Raw genomic sequence first — 20034 nt, forward strand, 5'->3', positions numbered from 1 at the left:
TTGAGCTATCTCCCGGGTGCCAGGATCAGCGATGGCTCAGAGCAGCCGACAGAATACTTTCACAAGGAGAAGGTGTGCAGCAGAGGCCATAGTGCATGCTGGTACCAACCACACAAGTAGGAGGAGGAAGTAGATACAGTGAATATAGAGATAGGAAAGAAATTAAAGAGGGCATGAAAGGGCAGTAATCTCTGGATCATTCCACATGTTAGTGAGGCTAGGAACAGAAATTTAAGGCAGATGAATGTGTAGTTGAGAAGCAGATACAGATGGCAGAGTTTCAGAATCATTAGGACTTCTTTGGGGGCAGCAGTGACCTGCATTCTTAAGAAAAAAGGGCTACAACTGGGGGGAGGGGTGAACAACTTATTGGGGGCAGGGTGAGGGCAATCCCGAGTTGCCTTTTCCCTAGTGAGCTCAACCACCAACTGCTCTAAAAAGCCACCTCAGACATTTTACAAATACCTTCGCTTGGGATCCTGCACAAATCTACCTGCAAACTGAAATCCCCCATGACTATTGCAACATTGCCCTTTTTACATCCCCTTTCTGTCAGCCATTGTACTTTATGGCTACCTGTATCCTGGCTACCGTTCAGAGGCCTGTATGTAACTCCCAAAAGGGTCCCTTAAGAATTCTACATCCTCTAATCCTATGTCACTTCTTTCTAAGGATGAGGTCTCAATTTTTTTTATTTTTAAACCAACAGAGGCACCCACCCCCTCTGCCTGCCCTTTCAATACACATGTATCCTCGGATGTTAAGCTTCCAACTGTGATCTTCCTTCCAGAGGCATCACCTTGATGCTCAGGTCATACCTGTTAATCTCCAACTGCACTACACATTCATCTACCTTATTTCACATTCAAATATAACAGCTTCAAGCCCTGTATTCATCACCTTTTTTCAAATTGTCTCCATGTTACAAATTAAATTCTTATCCCTTTCTAAGCTTTGTCCTTTTTTTTGATTTTGGGGATTCTTATAACCATTCCTGCACTCTCCTTTCTGTTTCACTTTATCCTGACATTTCCAAACTGTTAAATCCACTCCAGCCCCCATACTATTTAGTATAAAGCCCTACACACAGCCTAGTTAAGCAATGCGTCATAACTCTGATCTCAGCATGGTTAACTGGAGCCAATCCCATCTGAACAGCTCTCCCCTTCCCCGTTACTGGTGCCAATGTCCCAGAAATTCAAACCCACTTCTCCCACATCAATCTTTCAACCATGTATTTAATCTTGTGCTAATCTGCATGACTCAGATTACAATCCAGAGATCATTACCATTTCATTTCTATGTCTTAATTTAACCCCTACCTGCTCAAATTCCCTCAACAGAACCAATTTCCTCATCGTTGGCACCCATGTGTATATCTTTCCCCTCATTAATTCCTCTGCAGGGCAGATGAGATGTCCCAAACCAGGGCACCAGGCAGATAGTACAGCATTTGGGACTCTCAAACATTGTGACAGAGAATCCTGTCTGTGCCCCTGATTATACTATTGCCAATTACAACCACATTGCTCATTTAACCCCCCCCCCCCCCGAATGGTTCCCCGAACCACAGTTGAGCAGCTCACCCTTCCTACAGCCCCCTGCTCTGAATCTCACAGGAAGCAACAATCTCAGACCCACTGGACAAGCTCAGGGGCTGAGGTTCCTCCAGAACTGTCAGTCATACCCTCTGGTCCTCAGCCACAGACCAATTTTGAAATATGGGTGTGACTACTTCCTGAAAGTAGTCTAGGTAACTCCACACACTCTTTGATGTACCTCAGTGCTTGAAGCTCAGATTCCTGAGCACAAACTCGAGAAAATCTGCAGATGGTGGAAATCCAAACCACACAGTGCTGGAGTAATTCAGCAGGCCAGGCGGCTCTTTGTTTCCACAGATGCTGCCTCACCTGCTGAATTCCTCCAGCATTTTGTGTGCACCAATCAACTTCCCAGCTCTTTACTTCACTCATCCACCTCCCCCCCTCCGTCCAGTTTCACCCATCACCTACAACCTCTTACTACTTACTTCCCTCCCCCCACCATCTCTTCCTTTCCAGTCCCGGTGAAGGGTCTTGGCCTGAACTGTCCCCTGTTTACGCCTCCCTAGATGCTGCCTGGCCTGCTGAGCTACTCCAGCATTTTGTGTGTGTTGTCTGTCATCAACGTTGAGCCAGAGTTCACGGCGCAACCAACATTTCCTGCAGATAAGAACCACAATGAGGTTCACCAGACTTTGGTGTCAATGGTACAGCATACTTGCTTTCATTAGTCAAATCCCGAAATATGAGAGGCATGGCATCTTAGGGGAAATGAGGCTAAAATCTATGATAGGAACCCGGGAGGTACTAAAGAAGCCGTTTGCATGTCATGTCTAAGAATGACCGAAGGTGGTTGAGAAAATAAACGGGAGACCTGCCTTCACAGGCTAGTTTACAGTACAGGGAGGTTGTGAGACAACCAGCGCTGTGAGCACCACACTGTAGGAAAGATGGCAAAATCGTAACAACCATCCATGCTGACCAAGTGTGCAACCTGAGCAAGTCCCGTTCACCACATCCTCAAATCTCCTGTCCACACACCTGTAAAACGGCCCTTTCAACACCTCTACCACTTCCTCTGGAAGCTCACATCATATACCGACCCACCTCATCAATATCCCCTCCGTCCCCTTTGCCCAGCACGGTTAGCATAATGCTTTACAGTACCTGCGACCCCAGTTCAATTCTCTTATCACAGAGGGCAGTGGAAGCCATATCGTTAAATAATCAAGTGTTCAATGGGACAAGGGGGTGAATTTGGAGTGGCGCAATAACATAGCGTTAGCGTAACACTATTACAGCACCAGCGACCCGTGTTCATTGACTGCTGCAGTCTGTAGAGTACCCCTGAACAAGCGGCTTTCCTCGGAGTTCTCCGGTTTCCTCCCACAGTCCAAACGCGTAAAGATCGGTAGATTAATTGGTCATTGTTAATTGTCCCATGATAAGGGTAGAGTTAAATCGTGGCTCACAGGGCCGGAAGGACCCATTCCTCACAATCTCGATAAATAGGTCTTTCCACTCTCACATGGGCAGCATGGCAGTGTAGCATCATGCTCACAGCTCGGGTGTGCCGGAGTTCGTCCGGCGCCGTTCTGTAAGGAATCTCTTAACATCCATCCCGTGAAATGCGTTGCTTCTCCCTGGATGCCCAGTCTCCTCCCACATTCCAAAGTCATTCCGGGTAGGTTAATTCCACCAGCATTTTGGGTGTGTTAATTGTCCTGTGATTAGGTTAGGGTTAATCGGGGCTGTGGGGTTGCCAGGCTGTGCCATATTGCTAAGTAAAAATTAAACTAAACCTACTGTTTACTGTCTAGACTTTAGACTCCACCAGCCTAGAAAAAAATACTGTAACCTATGCCCCTCGCGTCATACACCTCCACAAATTCACCAATCAGCTCTTCCATGATCCAGGGAGAAATATCCCAGACTGTGCTATCTCTCCTTGGAACCCAAGTCCACTCCACCCGAGTCCTGGTAACACCCTAGTGAGCAACACGCACAAAATTCTGGAGGAACTCAGGTCAGGCAGCATCTATGGAAATGAATAAGCTGTCGACATTTCAGGCTAAAACCCTTCATTAGGGCTGGAAAGGAAGGGGAAAGAAGCCAGAATAAGGTGGGGGGAGGAAGTGATAGGTGGAAAAGTAAAGGACTGGAGAAGACAGAATCTCATAGGAGAGGAGAGTGGACCGTGGGAGAAAGGGAAGGGCAGGAGGGACCCAGGCGAAGTGATAGGCAGAAGAAGGAAAGAGAAGAGGCAAGGCGGGGAGGGCAGAGTGAGGAACTGAGAGAGAAGGGGGAGGGGGAAAAGTTACCATACGAACTCAATGTTCATGCCATCAGATTGGAGGCTACCCTCCTCCTCCAACGCCTGGCTTTGTCCTGGCAGTAGAGGAGGCCATGGACCAACATTTCAGAGCGGGAATGAGGACTGGAATTAAATTAGTTGGCCACCTGCTTTTTGCAGATGGAGCAAAGGTGCTTGACAAAGCAATTCCCCAGGTCTCACCAATGTAGAGGAGGTTCCATCAGCATCACTGGATACAACAGATGACCCCCAACAGATTCGCAGGTAAAGTGTTGCCTCACCTGGAAGGACTGTTTGGGGTCCTGAATGGAGATGAATGGGCAGGTATAGTACTTTGGCCTCTTGCCAGGAAGATTAGTGGGAGGAAGGGACAGGAAACACTATTCTTTCAGAAAAAAGGACAGATGAGGCAAAGACAAAGGAACTGAGAGCGAATGGCATTTTTTTTTAAACTGAAGACAGGGTGGGATTGGTAATTTTATAAAACCTCCTTGTGAATCTTTTCTGCACTTCTATCAGCATGACATCTTTTCTATGGCTGGACCACCAGACTGCATACATTATTCCAAGTGTGGTCCCACCAATGTCTTATACAGACGTGTATGCAATATGATGCCTCACCTGCTGTATTTAATGTCCTGACTGAAGGTAAGCATTCCAAATACCTTATTCGACACATGTTTAAGAAAGGATGTTATAGCATTGGTTTGCAAGAATGGAAGGGTTAATAAATTAGGACCATTTGAAGAATCTGGACCTGTACTCACTGGAGGGGAATCTTACTGAAACCAACTAAATATAAAAAGGCCTAGATAAAATGGACCTGCAATTGACATTTCCAATAGTGGGAGGGTCTATGACCAGAGGACACAGCCATAGTATACAAGAATGTCCCTTTAGAACAGAGATGAGGAGGAATTTCCTTAGGGGGGGGGTGAAACTCCAATCCATTGCCACAGACAGCTGTGGCGGTCGTCATTAGCTATATTTAAAGTGAAAGTTGATAAGTTCCCAATTAGAACGTTGTCAAATATTACAGGGAGAATGTAGGAGAATGGGATTAAGAGGGATAATAAATATGCCATCATCAAATGTAGAACAGCGTGTCGAATAGCCCAAGTCTGCTCCTATATCTCACGGTCAAATAATGTTAATAGAAACAAACGACAGGTGCACATCTAATAAAGTCTTACTGACAATCTTTAACAGGCAAACATCTGAACTCAAAGCTTTTAGCACTAAAAACCAACAAACTATTTGAGTTTTTTTTTTAAAAAGGACTGCAGAGAAAAACCTAGGAACTACAGAGCTGAAAGCCTAACATGTTTAACGGGTAAGTTATACAGAGTTTTCGAGGGATAAGATATATGACTTTCTAGAGAATAAGGGGTATGGCAGAAACAATTAGTCCTGACGAAGGGTCTCGGCCCGAAACGTCGACAGCGCTTCTCCCTATAGATGCTGCCTGGCCTGCTGTGTTCCACCAGCATTTTGTGTCGTTGTTTGAATTTCCAGCATCTGCAGATTTCCTCGTGTTTGAACAATTAGTTTGGTACAACATAATGGCCGAATACAAGGCTGGTAGAGAGGGAAGTAAAGGGGGTAGTGGAGCAGGAAGGACCTGGCGAGGGGCGGTGAATGAGGTGGGATAGCGAGGGGTAGGAGGTGAGACTAACCTGCGGAGCTGGCAGATTCCGCGGAACATGGTGCAGGCAGGCAGGGCAGGGCAGGGCAGGGCCCGGGCGCCAGTCAAGGACACAGCGAGGGAGACGCAGCCACTGTCCCGGCCGCCGGCTGGCTGGCTGGCTGGCTCCACCCCCTCACCCTTCACCCGGACAGGAACCGCAGCGCGCGCGCGCGCGGGGGCGGCGCCGGCATCTCCCCTCTCCGCGCTGAGGCTCCGATTGCGCGGCCTGGCCGCCGCCCCGCGCCCGCGTTCTCGCCCCTTCCGGCGGGGGCGCGCGCGGGCAGGCGCCGCTTCCCTCTTGCATATGGCGGCTGTGACGGCGGGCGGCGACGGCTGCTGGCGCCCTGTTCGGCTGAATCGTTCTCTTGGTGCCCGCCCTGCGCCTCGCTGAAGAGCACCGCGGAGGGCGGCGTTAGACGCGGTGTGTTAAGTGCCGTTGTTGGCGACATCCCGGAGCTCGGGGCGGGGGAGGGTGGGCGAGGGTTCGGGCGGGGCCGCTGATGGCCGGCCGGCGCCATTTTGTGTCGCTGCTGAAGATCGGGCCCATCCCGGGGTACGGGGCCCGGCTCTTCCCGCCATCCCGGGGAGCGGGGCCGGGAGTTACCCTACAGCCCGCGGATGTGCGACTCGGCACCGCTTGTACCGAACTCGTTCATGTGTCTCCAGAACTGTTGGGGCTGCAGGCCCAGGCGGTTGCCTGGACGCATCGCTGGGTTGAACGACCTGCAGCCGCCATCCCGGGGAAGACGCTGGTCTGACCTGTTCCTCGGGCCGGGTTTCGTAGTTAACTGAAGAGGGGTGTATTTTTCTTGCTCTGACACATTCAAGGCAGCCTGTTAGCCGTTCCATGCCCCGCTGTGGAAGTTAATTTCTTTTAAGTTAAAAAATGCATCATATTATCGTAAATGGCTAGTTGTTTATGGGTTGGTGTAATAAAGCTGTTCCCTTGTTGCGAGCTATATATGGGCCTGACTTGAGATGGTGGCGATTTGCTGAAATGACCATCTTTTCACTAGATGGGGTGTGTGGTGGTGATTTCTTTTGTTGACAGTCTTAGCATTGGGCGGGAGCATGAGTTTCCATCCTCCGATTACTCTGTTGGAATACTGTAATGCTGTAAATTCTCAGATCGCTTGTTGAAGAGGAGTTAATCTTACAGGCCATTGAATTTTCATTAATTAACTGTTTTGAAACCTCTTGACAAAGCTGGCTTGTACGTGTTTTGTTTGTATTTACGTTCCAACTGCAGTTGTTCGTTTTTCACGTTTCAGTGCATTCAGTTACTTTGTTCATGTGGAATAAAATGGTTGAGTTACTTGAAGTGATACACTTCAAAAAATAAAATTCATGTTTAGCAATTCATGAAGACATTAGCAAAGATGGAAGTAGTCAGCAGATCAGGCACTGGTTTTGGAAAGAAGGGTAAAGTTATACTAATTTATGACGTTTTATTTTCCCAGTTTTTAATCCTGCCTTCCAGTAATTAGTTCCACAGCTTTGTGGCTCTTCGAGTATGCATTTTTGCCTTTATAAACTTTCTTGTCCTCTGGGTGGAGAGGGAAAAAAAGCAATTTATTTAATTCTCCTCCCATATACTCTGTTTAAGTCCTTTCTAATTATATACTTAATTTCAGACCTTCCCTGTACCTTTTCTCTACTACAAAAAAGGCCTCAAACTCTTCCTGATGGTAACAATATTCTAATCCTGGCAACGTCCTATATCTTCTGTGCAATGTGGTGACAACTGCATGCATTACCCAAACGGTGATATAAATAGTATTGTGTAGGTTTTTATTATTATCTCTCTTCTATAACTCCACCTGATAAAAGAAATCATCCTCTGAGCCTCTATACCTTACCATCCTCCCACTTCTCATGCTGTTGGTAGGATAATTTGTAATGTAAATTATCCCTGATGTGGTCTAACTGAGTGTCAGGGGAATCTGGAGTGTGGCTGGTGGGCAAGTTCGAGAGAATGGAAATAATTGGTGCATTGGAATTGGTGGGTTACAGTTTCCACTTACCATGGTTCCAGGTGTCCTTTGAGAATTGTCATTGCAACTCTTGCACCTAGCAATTTGCAGTCACCTGACCAAGCATTTCAATACCTAAATAAATTACAATCTTAAATTTGAGATAACATCATGGGATTTTAAGGACTCATGGGTCAGCACACTTTGTGCTTCTAAGATTCTCTGTGTTTCCTTGAAATCTTCTCAGGGGTTCTCCAGAGAGCAGCGAGTGCTGAGTTAACCATGGAAACAGGCTCTTGAAACTAACTGGTACATGCTGGCCAAGGTTCCTTTCTAACCTTGTTCAATTTGCCCATGTTTAGCCTATATCCCTCTAAATCCTTCCTTTCTATGTACATTTTAAATGTTGATAATGTACCTGCTTCGACCACTTCCTCTGATATCTTGTTCCAAGTACTGACCATGCTGTCCAAGTAGAAGCACTTACCTCCAACTGCTTCCTTCCAAAAGATGCCCCTGACAGGTTTCATAAATCTTAAACCTCTGTCCTCTAGTTCTTGATTCCCCAACCCTGGGAAAAGGACTATGTACATTCTCCTTATCTACACCCTTCAGGATGTTATACACCTATAATATCACCTCTCATTTTTCTGTGGTCCAAGTGGGGTGGAGGGAGAGAACAAACCTGCTCAAACTCTCTGTAACTTAGTCCCTCAAGTTCTGGCAACATTATTAAGTATAGTGAGAATGTTTGACCAAAAGTATGAAAGTTATAGGAACAGGGGAAAAAATAGCATTCATGTCAAGATCAGGTATAAGAAATCCTCCACACAAAATGCTGGAGGAACTTAGCAGGCCAGGTAGCATCTTTGGAAAAGAGTACACAGACGAAGTTTCAGGCCAAGACAGTCCTGATGAAGGGTCGTGGCCCAAAGCATCATTTACTCTTTTCTATAGATGCTGCCCGAATTGCAGCCATTTGTATGCGTGTTGCTTGGATTTCCAGCATCTGCAGATTTTTTTTGTGTTTGTTAAGGAATCGTATATCCTGAATTTCTTCATTTAGGGTTGTGCCGCTGTAAGGCAAAGAATTGAATGATGACATTGGATCAGATCAGATATTAAGATGGTAACATTCATGAATGATTATGAAATAGACAAAGCTTTTGCTATGAAATTAATTAATGGCATATTAATAAATTGATTGGTTGACCATTAGCAAGGTGTGTAGAAAGAATTTCTAGTTTGCAGAAATGAAGGATTGCTCCATTTTATACCCCAAGCCTCGTGCAATAAATGGCAACAGACTATTTGATTACTTCATACTGCCAAATTAAACCGCTTTATATTACATTTGCACAGATTTGGCCTGAATGGTTGCATAACAGCCTGGTATGAAAACACCTATGCCCAGGAAGAGAAAAACCTGCAAAAAGTGTAGGATACAGCCCAGTCCATCACAGACAAAGTACTCCCCACAATAGAGCAAGTTTATATGGAGCTCTGCCGCAAGAAAGCAGCATCTTTCACCAAGAACCCCACCATCCAGGCCATGCTCTTTTCTCACTACTACCACTGGGCAGGTGCCTTAGGTCTCACACCACCAGGTTCAGGAACAGCTATTACCCTATAACCATCAGGCTTCTGAACTGGTGCGGATAACTTCATACACCTCAACTGAACTGATTCCACAACCTACAGACTCACTTTCAAGGCCTCCTGAACTCATATTCTCAATATTGTTTTATTTGTACAATTTGTCTTCTTTTGCGTTTTGGTTCTTTGTTAGTCTTTGTGTATAGTTTTTCATAAACTTTATTGTATTTCTTTGTTTTCCTGTAAATGCCTACAAGAAAATTGATCTCAGTGTAGTGTATTGTAACATATATGTACTTTGATTTAGCCCACACTATTTTGAGATGTGAATATTTAGAGTGGGATCATTTTGATAGTAAGATTTGTTATTGTGAAGCATTCAAGGTTGTATATTGACAGAATTTACAGATGGCATGGCACAGTTAAATTTCATACTGTCAGTGATGCAAATTCAATCCTGAACTCAGCTGCTGTCTGTATGGACTAAGACTGATTCTAGAATTTGATATAGTGCTGTAAGTACCAATTAACTGCAAGGAGATAGTGTTTTGCTATTTGGATTATTAATGTAAATTACCAACATTTTTTTCAGGAATCAGAATGACTAATGAAGAACCTCTACCAAAGAAGGTAAGTAAAAATAAATTTATATATTCTATAAACCTTTATAAGGTGATCTCTTTGTCACTTGTAACAAATAATAATTTCTTGTTTTATTTTGTGTATAGGTTCGCCTAAGTGAATCAGACTTCAAGTCTCTATCCCGAGATGACTTATGTTCCAGGTAATGATTAATGGAATGAAGTTTGAAACTGAGCTTAACCAGTGAGCGTGCATGTCTTTATTTTAGTATGAAGTATTTTAATTGCTTTGGAAGATCTTATCCAGTAATTGATCAGAAACCAGAGTCATTACCAACTTTGTCTGATCTGGGGAGAAGAATTGTATTTTTGTTAGTATTTCTCACTCCCGATTATATGCTGTACAGTCTTTTACTGAAAGGATATTGTGGAGAAGGCAGGAAAGTGATGTCTAATGGTATTAAAGTGTATTTTGATGAAATCTTTTATCATGATAATCTGTAACAAGCATCTTCCATTCAAATCAGATTGATGTTAAATTCCCATATAATAGACAATGAAACTGTCTAGTTTTGCTCAACTTGTAACAGTTTGCTCCTAGTGTTTTATATAACTGGCCCACCACCAATCCCTGCACATACTTCTAGTCAAAAGCCTCCAAATTAGTTTTGTATTGAATTGTCTTTGCTCCCCTGGGTCCTATGTGATCTCATCTTTTGGGCCAGTTTCCCATGCTGGACCTTCTCAAAAGCTTTGTACATGTAAACAAAGTCTTGGTCATCTCTGCAAAAAAAAACCTCAAATTTGTGAAATGATTTGCCATGCAAAATGCCATACTATCCCTCATCTGTCTTTGCCTTTCCAAATGCAGTTATTTCCTGTCTCTCAATACCCCTTCCAGTAACTTGCCTGCCATGATGTAGCCAGGGTATATATGTGACTGATCTAGGAAAAAATTCAGGTAAATGGTACAGGTGGTGATGGGCAACGATTCAAGACTGTTTAATGTCATTTCCTGTACACAAATGTTAGGCAAAAGGAATAATTGTTACTCCAGATCTGATGCAGCACAAAAAACCTGAAAAGATAACACAATAATAATTATAAAAAACATAATAGATATGAATACATAAGATAGCTTGTATGCATTGTTTGTATGTCCATAAAGTGGTACTAAGCTGTATTTAAGGTGACTGGTAGGAAATGATAAAGTAATGGTGAAGTTAATGGATGGAGGTGTTGATCACTTACTGTTTTTGAGTCTGGTAGACCTGTCGTGGATACTATGTAGCCTCCTCCCTGATGGGAGTGGGATAAACGGTCCATGAGCAGGGTGTGTGGGATCCTTCATGATGGTACTGGCCCTTTTCCAGCAACTTTCTGTATATGTGCCCTTGATGGTGGGTAGGCTGGTGCCAGTGATGCATTGGACAGTTTTACAGCCCATTGTAGAGCATTACTGTCCATCAGCATGTAGTTTCTGTACCAAGCAATGATTCAGCTCGTTAGGATGCACTCTACTGCACATCCATAGAATGGCGTAAGTATGGATGTGCAAGGTCCAGCTTTCTTGACTGTGTAGGATGCGTTCTGGGACCATGAAAGGTTGTGTGTGATGTGCACTCCCATAAGTTTGAAACTGTTTGCAGTTTCCACTGTTATACTGCTGATGTAAAGGAGGGTGTGAGTTCTCCTGAAGCCGATAACTATCTCCTTTGTGTTGTTGACATTAAGGAAGAGGTTATTTACCTGGCAGCAGACATCGGGCTTCCTTGTAGGAGATGGTCATTGCCTGGACTCCTGTAGTATGAAAGTTTGCCATTTACCCACCATGCTTAAACGTGTCTTGTTGCGCTGTAGAAACAAGCAACTCTTCATTTGCTCAGGAGATGCAAAAAGAATTGAACACTCTGCAATCATCAGTGAACATTTCTGCTGAAGATGATTGGGCGAAGTCACAAACTGCCTTGAGGAACTTGTGCAGTGATGTACTGGTGGGGCCTTTCACCTACTATAACCATCTTTCTTTTGTCCACCACTGGTGCCGTTTGATTTCAGTTTTACCTGAATTGTTTGATACCACACCCTGTCAAATGCAGCTTTGATGGTAAAGAGTAGTCACTAAGCATACCTAGAATTCAGTTCCTTGGTCCATGGTTGAACTAAGACTTTGAAATTCAATCTGGGACCTGTAAGGAGGTTATTGTTGGGCATTCATTGCTTGATGGCAATGTCAATAATACCTTCCATTATTTTGCTTTAGATTGACAGGTTGGATGTCCTTTTGTGAATAGGACATAATTGGGCTATTAAGGTTAAGGTCTGAGGTTTACCCTGGTTTACCCTCACTGAGTCCTGATTTTATTCCTGGTTATAGTGTATGGCCACTAGAGCTTTAGAAAAGGTTCATGAAAATGATATCAGAGTAAATTTTGTGAACAGTACTGACTAGACTTGAATATAAAACAGTGAGTGGTGATTAATATAATTGAGAGATGGCAAGAAACTGTTTCCTCTTTCAGGCCAGGTACTGAAGCACAGTTGTAATAAAATTACAGGCAGCCTGTTAGATGTGATCACTTTGCAAAAATGTTAGTGGAGATCTGACGTATTCAGGTTAGCTGAAAATGCCTTACTAGGTAAAAGAAGTCAAAATAGAGCATGGCTCTCAGAGTAAATTAGCCAAAGTCAATTGGTTTACTCCCTGTCCTTTTTTTTTAATGAACAAGTTGTGAGAATGAAAGCAAACAATTTTTTCTTGATTGTATTTATGATTTAATGCCTAATCAGTTCTATTTTCCTCCAGGTGGAAACAGCAGGAGGTTTATGTACATGCATTGGAGACTAAGTGCTCAGAGCTCAACTGTAAGTTGTTTGAATTTCTTTTGTTTTTCTGGTTAATCAGAACAGCTAGAAAAGATTGTTTATTTTTTAAGTACAGAGGTCCTATAATCCTATAAAGGTCCTATCATTGCCATTTAGCTTTTGCTCCTTGGTTGCATCAACTTAACATTTGTCTTAATACTGCATTTAGCAAAATCTATGAAGTTAAAACTTCTGAATATGAATCTTTTGGATCAAATACAAGCTTGCACTTTCAGAACATCTTGAGGAAAGTCGTTTTTTGATGTCTCAGAAATTGGCACAGCAGCCAAACCAACACACACATCAGGAAACCAAATTTTTAAATAAACACTGGTTGCTCAAAGAATATTTAAATATGCTATGATATATTTTAGCATTGTTACTTTGCTGTGTTGGTTTATTAAGATCAATTAAGAAAATGTTCCTTTTTATTTCACATTCCCTACTCATCTTAGCAAAGAGTGCTCAAACTGGTATTGCAGCAGATCTGTTGGCCCCTTACAAATATTTAACAATGAAATAGACAATTTTAACTAATTCAGCATAATTTTAACAGCTGTATTTAGCTAGAGAGAGCTATGGGAAGATCCTTGAAAATCTTTTTTACTGAATTATGCCTTTCATCGTCACCTGCATTAATAGAGCTTGACTTCCGCAGACCTAAGTTGAGTCATTGCACTGGAGGGTGGTAGATCTAGCTGATTGGAGAATGTCTTTCTTTCTGAGTTTTTAAAATTGTTAATCACTTATGATTTTCCAATTCATTTTCGTCCTTGGAATGTTACTAAGTGCATGAAGTAGGAACACAAGAATTAACTGGACTGGGCTGAGAACCTCTTTTTGTTTGTCTTGCCTAACTTCTTTAACCTAGAATCTTGATAACTTGGTTTTAGTTAGTCTGTAGTCACATTATTTCAAAAGCACTAAGCTTATAACCATTTATGACTGTTGTCCATTAATTTATCCATCTTGCTACCGCTGCATTGTGCATTGTTAGATACCATGCTTTTAAACTTCACCTTTTAATAATTTTCTATCATCTGGTCCTATTTGCCATTTACCTTTATTTCCAATACTTGTTAAATGTACTTCTCTCCTGTTGGTTACTGTACCCTTGCAATGTTAACTTATAGCCTCCACAAAAACACTAGCAGACTCCCTTGCATGTATAATGGGTCCAGTGATCCTGTGGTATAACCTGAATGATTTGTGCTGCCTCTTGTTACTGGAATAGTAGTCAGATATGCTATAGTACTAACTATATGTGGATAAAATATTAAAATGTTACAAATAATACGTTTTCCAATTTTATGATTTTTTCTTTTTTTGTAGTCTTTATTGAAGTTCATCATCAAACAAACATTTCCATAAGATGTATTTCAGTTACTGTACATGTATATCATATAGTCATATATGCCACAAATCTCCACATAATATTTATCTGAGGTATACACTTACAGAAAAGAGAGGAAAGAAAGAACAACCAAAAAGAGAAAACTATGTACAAGTAGGGAGTGGTCTTTTTTTTAAACAACATATTCATTGATTTATGAGAATAAAATCAGGCCGATGAGCTGTTAAACCACTTTTCCCAGTGTGAATCAAATTGTTCCAATTTATGATTAACATACTGTTATCTTCTCCATTTTGTAAATATCCATTGTAATTTCCATCCATGCATTTAAGGTTGGGCTCTCCTGTGATAACCATTTCCTGGTAAGAGTCTTTTTACCAGCCACCAGCAGTATATTCATTAAATATTTATCTCTTTTCAACCATTCTTGAGATATATTACCAAAATATATGGTCTGACTTTCTAAGGGTATTTCACATTTAAAGATGTCTTGTAGGGCATTGTGTATCCCACTCCAATAGTCTTTAATAACGGGACATTCCCAGAAAATATTAAAATAGTTTGCATTTTGATTTCCACAATTTCTCCAGCAAACAGGGAGGTTACCATCATAATGGGATTTCAGAGAGGGTGTAATAAACTATCAAGTTTTTCCATCTGAACTTCCTCCATTTTTGTGAACTGGTACACTTCCATTAATACCTCCATATTATTGTCCATTCGTCCTCAGATATAATTATCCCTCCTTCTCCCATTTCGTTTTAATGTATGAAGTTGAATGTGTTTTAAGATTTGGCAAACCCTTATACATGCTTGAAATGATTCTACTGTAGTCGCGCGCAAAGCGCTACTAAAGAAAACACACAGAGGCAGAGAGAGCTGAACTTGGAATGACTTTACTGATTCAAAATCGTGCACTTAAGTCTCCCTTCCCATGGGTCCCTGTGACCCGTGGGGCAGACGTGACATCAGACTGTCCCTGGAAGGTCCTCCCGGAGCGGACCGCGCGTCTGCCTATGGTTCCCAATGGCTGTTCAAATCCCGTGTGTGCGGGCCGCCACACTAATACCGTTATCTGAATTATATGCTTTTCTAAATAGCTCTATCAAATGTATACTTCCCTTTGTTACATTTTAACCGTCCTGTTAACATATTGTCGCATCTGTAAATACCAATAAAAGTCATGTTTTTCTGATGTGTTTCTCTTTAAGCATTTCAAAAATTAACAGTGTTCCTTGTTTCATTATATTGCAAAGAACTGTTATTCCTTTCGCTGTCCAGTCCTTAAATGTAGCATCCAGTTTATTCCGCGTAAAATCCGAGTCATATGCCCACCATTTTAAGTATTGCAATATCTCACTCTAGTTTATATTCTTTTATAATACTTTTCCATATTTTAAGAGTCCATTTCACCCACGGGTTATCAATAGTATTTATGTACCTTTGTAGGTTGTTATCAGCCAAAATTGCTTGTATGGGGATGGGAAGTATCCCCTCCTCAATGTTTTTCCGTTGAGTGTCATATGATGGGTTGCACCAACATATTACAACTCTTAACTGTGCTGCAAAATAATAAACTCTAAGAGAAGGTAGGCCCCATCCCCCCCCCCTCCCCTTTTCCTTGGCTAATTGCAAAGTTTTGAGACAAACTCTAGGCCTTTTACCTTATATATCTTGATAACATTTTGATCCATTCATTGAATAGATTTTGATTCATCTCTATTGGTAGATTCTGAAAGAGATATAATAGTCTGGGCAGTATATTAATTTTAATAGTTCCAATCCTTGAACTGAGACTTAAAAAAAGGCATTAGGTTCCATCTTGTTATATCTTCATTAATTTTTTTTATATATAAGCTGATAATTGCATTCTGATAACTGCCAAATCTTTAGGTATAATGATGCCCAAATATTTGAAAGACTCTGTTTGCCATGCCCAGGGATATCTACTTTCAATTTTTTTTGGTGGGCTATAGTTACATGAAAGTAATTCCCGTTTTATCTATGTTGATCTTGTATCCTGATAATTGACCATATTGTTCAAAGGATTGCATCAATTTAGGTAAAGAGTATAATTTTTTTTTAATAAGGTGGAATAGCATAAAGTTAGTTTTACATTCTTTGTGACATGGCCTGCTGCATTGTGCAGAAGGCTTTGGCTACTGTGCAAAGCAAAATGAATAAAAAGAATTGTTGGACTGAATGAGTATCCTCAAAACTGTGTTTCTTTTTAATTCTCATACATCATGCCCAGTGGGCAGAATAATGCTATCCTGAAGAGAGTATTGAAATCATCCAGTATATTTGTTCCACTTCCCACTTTCATGAAATTATTAAAATCTAATGTTTCTTTTGAGTGTTGTTCAACTAGCTGTTGAATCTTCATATATGGTACCTTCCTAGTTTGAACTTTATTTCAAATCCGACACTTATGATTCTTTTGCAAGTCACCTAGGGTCAGTCTTCTGGCTTCCTTCAGCCATTAGAAGCAGATTTTCTTTGTGTTATTCTCTCTAATGTTTGCATGTTTTAAAAGAGTCTGAGTTTTCTTCTATATATCCTCCAGTTTAAGCAGAACAAACTTCTCTATTCTATCTGCACACCTCTCTTGGAGTCATTCTGATATGCAGTAGTGCTGTCGGTAGTTTGCTGTGCTAATATTTTAGAACCTAGAGGAGTGGATTAACTATCCAGAGATGCAAATTTAAATCCCACATGGAATTTCAATTCACAAACTAGCAATGTTTAAAAATACATCTACTGCCACATAACTACTGGATGATCTACCTATGAAAAACTCTTATGGTCCACTGATTTCCAGAAAATCTGCCTGCCTTATTTGCCGTTATGTGATCTGTCTGGGCGTTGATGATTTCTGTTTGGCTTCAAAATGGCCCGGCAAGTCACTGTTTGGCAGGACGATTATGGATGGATAATAATCCCCCCTTTGCCAGTGCTGGCATCTTGCGAAATTAATAATATATTTTTAAAAATCTCTTGCATCTTCACTGAACTCTTCGTTCTTATGCCCTGAACTGGATATAATTCTCCTTACATAACATCCATGTTTATTTAACTGTTGCACATATTGAAGAAACATTTCCTTAACTGTTTTGAAATTGTGCAATTTTGTATGTACAATGGATTCCAGGTAATTGGAACACACTGGTACCCAATTAAGCGGCTGCCCCAAATAGCTAAAGTTTCATGAAAATAGTTAAAAAGATAAAATAAGACAAACTTCAGTGTAACTAAGTTAACAAATTAGGTGTTTAAATGAAATACAGAACAAATTTGGACACTACCGATACTGCTACAGGACTATAAAACTATTAGTTCCTGATAATTATTGATGGGGCAGTCAGCATAATTTTGCATACCAGAGTCCCAAGGAGACATCAGATTTTGCATTACTAGGCATTTGGCAACGACCAATAAAAAGTAGTTTGCATCTTCTGTGAGTGGGCCATTTTTGGAATGGGGAATTGAAACTTCAACCAGGAGAAGCATCAGACCTAGGTAGATTACTTTTCGTTATTTTTTCTTCCTTTCTTAGTGCATATTTTGAGCAGTGAGGATTCCAGACAGAATACTGGAGTACACCTCTGTGGGGTGTGGATTAGGTAGGGAGACCGCCAGTATCCTTGATTATTACATCTGCAAGCAGTGAATCTGGCTGCAGTTTCTAGCAGACTATGTTAGGGGTTTGGAGCTGGAACTAGATGTATTCCTGATCAAGGCTGAGGGGTTGACAGACAAGGCATACAGGCAGGTATATATACTCAAGGTGTGGACACAGGTATTTGGGAGATCGTCAGGAGGGGGAAGGGGATACACAGATAGCACAGAGTAATCCTGTGGCTGTTCCCTTCAACAACCAGCATACTGCCACAGTGGTCAGGTCTCTGGCATTGATTCTGGTTTGTGGCTCAGAAGGAAAGTGGGGGAGAGAAGAGGTGAGCTGTAGTAATAGTAGATTTGTTGGTTAGGGGAGTAGAAAAGAGGTTCTGTGGACTAGAACAAGTTTCCAGGATGGTTTAATCGAGACATATAAACAAGCTGGATGAACTCCAGGATGGTTTGTTGCCTCTTGGTGCCAGGGTCAGGAACGTCTCAGATGGAGTCAACTATATTATTAAGTGGAAGAGTGAGCAGCCAGAAGTCATGGTCCACACTGGTACTACTGACATAGATAGGGGGTGATGAGATCCTGTAAAATGAGTTCAGGGAGTTAGGAGCTAAGTTAAAGGACAGGAACTCCAGGGTTGTGATCTCAGGATTGCTACCCGTGCCACGCGGCAGTGAGGCCAGAAACGGGAAGATTAAATATGTGGCTAAGGAGATGGTGCAGTTGGGAAGGCTTCAGGTTTTTGGATCATTGGGCTCTCTTCCAGAGAAGGTGGGACCTATACGGGAGGGGTGGGTTGCTAGTGTTACACAGGTGCTAAGCTAGAGTTGCAAGGGGATGGGAACCAGAGTGCCAGGACAGATAGTGAAATGGTTGTGGAGAAGATATTGTTAAGCCTACATACAAAGTCAGGAATGAAAAGGAAGAGCATGATGGGACTAAAATGTTCTGAGCTGCATATATTTCAGTGCAGGAGGTATTGTAGGAAGGGTGGGTCAGCCTGTAGAATTATGACATTGTAGCTATTAGACTTGATAGGAGGGGCAGGACCAGCAACTCAATATTCCGGGGTTCTACTTTAGACATGACAAAACGGGAGGGATTAAAAGAGAAGGGGTGACGTTAGTTACACAAGAAAATCTGCAGATGCTGGAAATACAAGCAACACGCACAAAATGCTGGAGGAACTCAGCAGGCCAGATAGCATCAATGGAAAAGTCTACAGTTGACATTTTGGGCCGAGACACTTCATCAAGACTCTGTTCAAGTCCTGATGAAGGGTCTCGGCCCAAAATGTCAAATGTGCTCTTTTACATATGTGCTGCCTGGGCTGCTGAATTCCTCCAGCATTTATGTGTGTTGGTTGGATGGCATTATTTGTCAGGGAAAATGTCACAGCAGTGCACAATCAGGATGAAGGGTCGTTTAGTGAGGCTTTATGGGGACAACTGAGGAATAAGAAAGGTATGACCACGTTAATGCAATTGTATTACAGACCACTTAACAGTCCGCACGATTTAGTGGAGCAAATTTGTAGAGAGATCGCAGACTGGCAAGCAACATAAGATTGTCATAGGTGATTTTAACTTTCTACATATTGACTGGGAGTCCCATACTGTAAAGAGGCTGGATGGGAAAATGTTTGTCAAATGTGTTTAGGAAAGTTTCCTCAGTCAATGTATAGAGGTCCCAACTAGATACAGCTATTAGGGAATGAGACAACAGGTGACAAAGGTTTGGATAGGGGAACACTTTGTACCTAATGATCAGAATGGCTCCTCACACGGATGTAGACCACCTGGACAGCACAAACACCTATGTCAGGATGCTGTTCCATCAACTGTAGCTCAGCTGTTGACTACAGATCATTCCCACAATCCTGACTGAGAAGTTGCAGGACTTGGACCTCTGTACCTCCCTCTGCAATTGGATCCTCAATTTCCAAACCAGAGGACCACTATCTGTGCGACAATGGTGCACCTCAGGGGTGTGTGCTTCGCCCACTGCTCCACTCTCTGTATACTCATGACTGTGTGGCTCAAATATCATCTATAAAATTTGCTGATGATACAACTATTGTTGGTAGAATATCAGATGGTGACGAGAGGGCGTACAGGAGCGAGATATGCTAACTAGTGGAGTGGTGTTGCAGCAACAACCTGGCACTCAACGTCAGTAAGATGAAAGAGCTGATTGTGGACTTCAGGAAGGGTAAGACGAAGGAACACATACCAATCCTCATAGAGAAATCAGAAATGGAGAGAGTGAGCAGTTTCAAGTTCCTGGGTGTCAAGATCTCTGAGGATCTAACCTGGTCCCAACATATCAATGCAGTTATAAAGAAGACAAGACAATGACTGTGCTTCATTGGGAGTTTGAAGAGATTTGGTATGTAATAAATACGCTCGAAAACTTATATACATGTACTGTGGAGAGCATTCTGACAGGCTGCATCATTGTCTGCTACGGTGGGGGGTGGGGGATGGCTACTGCAC

General features: G+C 42.1%; 2 protein-coding genes across 3 annotated transcripts in view; one reads left to right on the forward strand and one right to left on the reverse strand.

Annotated features, from left to right (window-relative positions):
• sod2 (superoxide dismutase 2, mitochondrial) overlaps positions 1-5682 on the reverse strand; it is a 37593-nt gene extending 31911 nt beyond the window's left edge. For both annotated transcript variants that reach the window (XR_009515203.1, XM_059986549.1), the window contains exon 1: positions 5532-5682. Coding sequence is in view for 1 of the 2 variants with exons in the window: in XM_059986549.1 (XP_059842532.1) it covers positions 5532-5560 (29 nt within the window). In the remaining variant the exon portion in view is untranslated. The remainder of the gene's footprint in view (positions 1-5531) is intronic.
• A 4165-nt stretch (positions 5683-9847) lies between these two features.
• The window catches only part of wtap (WT1 associated protein), a 42241-nt gene continuing 32054 nt past the window's right edge, over positions 9848-20034 (forward strand). The window contains exons 1-3 of the mRNA XM_059986548.1: positions 9848-9895; positions 12499-12557; positions 19626-19750. Of these exons, the coding sequence (XP_059842531.1) occupies positions 19720-19750 (31 nt within the window). The 5' untranslated portion in view covers positions 9848-9895; positions 12499-12557; positions 19626-19719. The remainder of the gene's footprint in view (positions 9896-12498; positions 12558-19625; positions 19751-20034) is intronic.

This window comes from Hypanus sabinus, chromosome 12, assembly GCF_030144855.1.
Source record: "Hypanus sabinus isolate sHypSab1 chromosome 12, sHypSab1.hap1, whole genome shotgun sequence".
In the NCBI taxonomy this organism is placed as follows: Eukaryota; Metazoa; Chordata; class Chondrichthyes; order Myliobatiformes; family Dasyatidae; genus Hypanus; species Hypanus sabinus.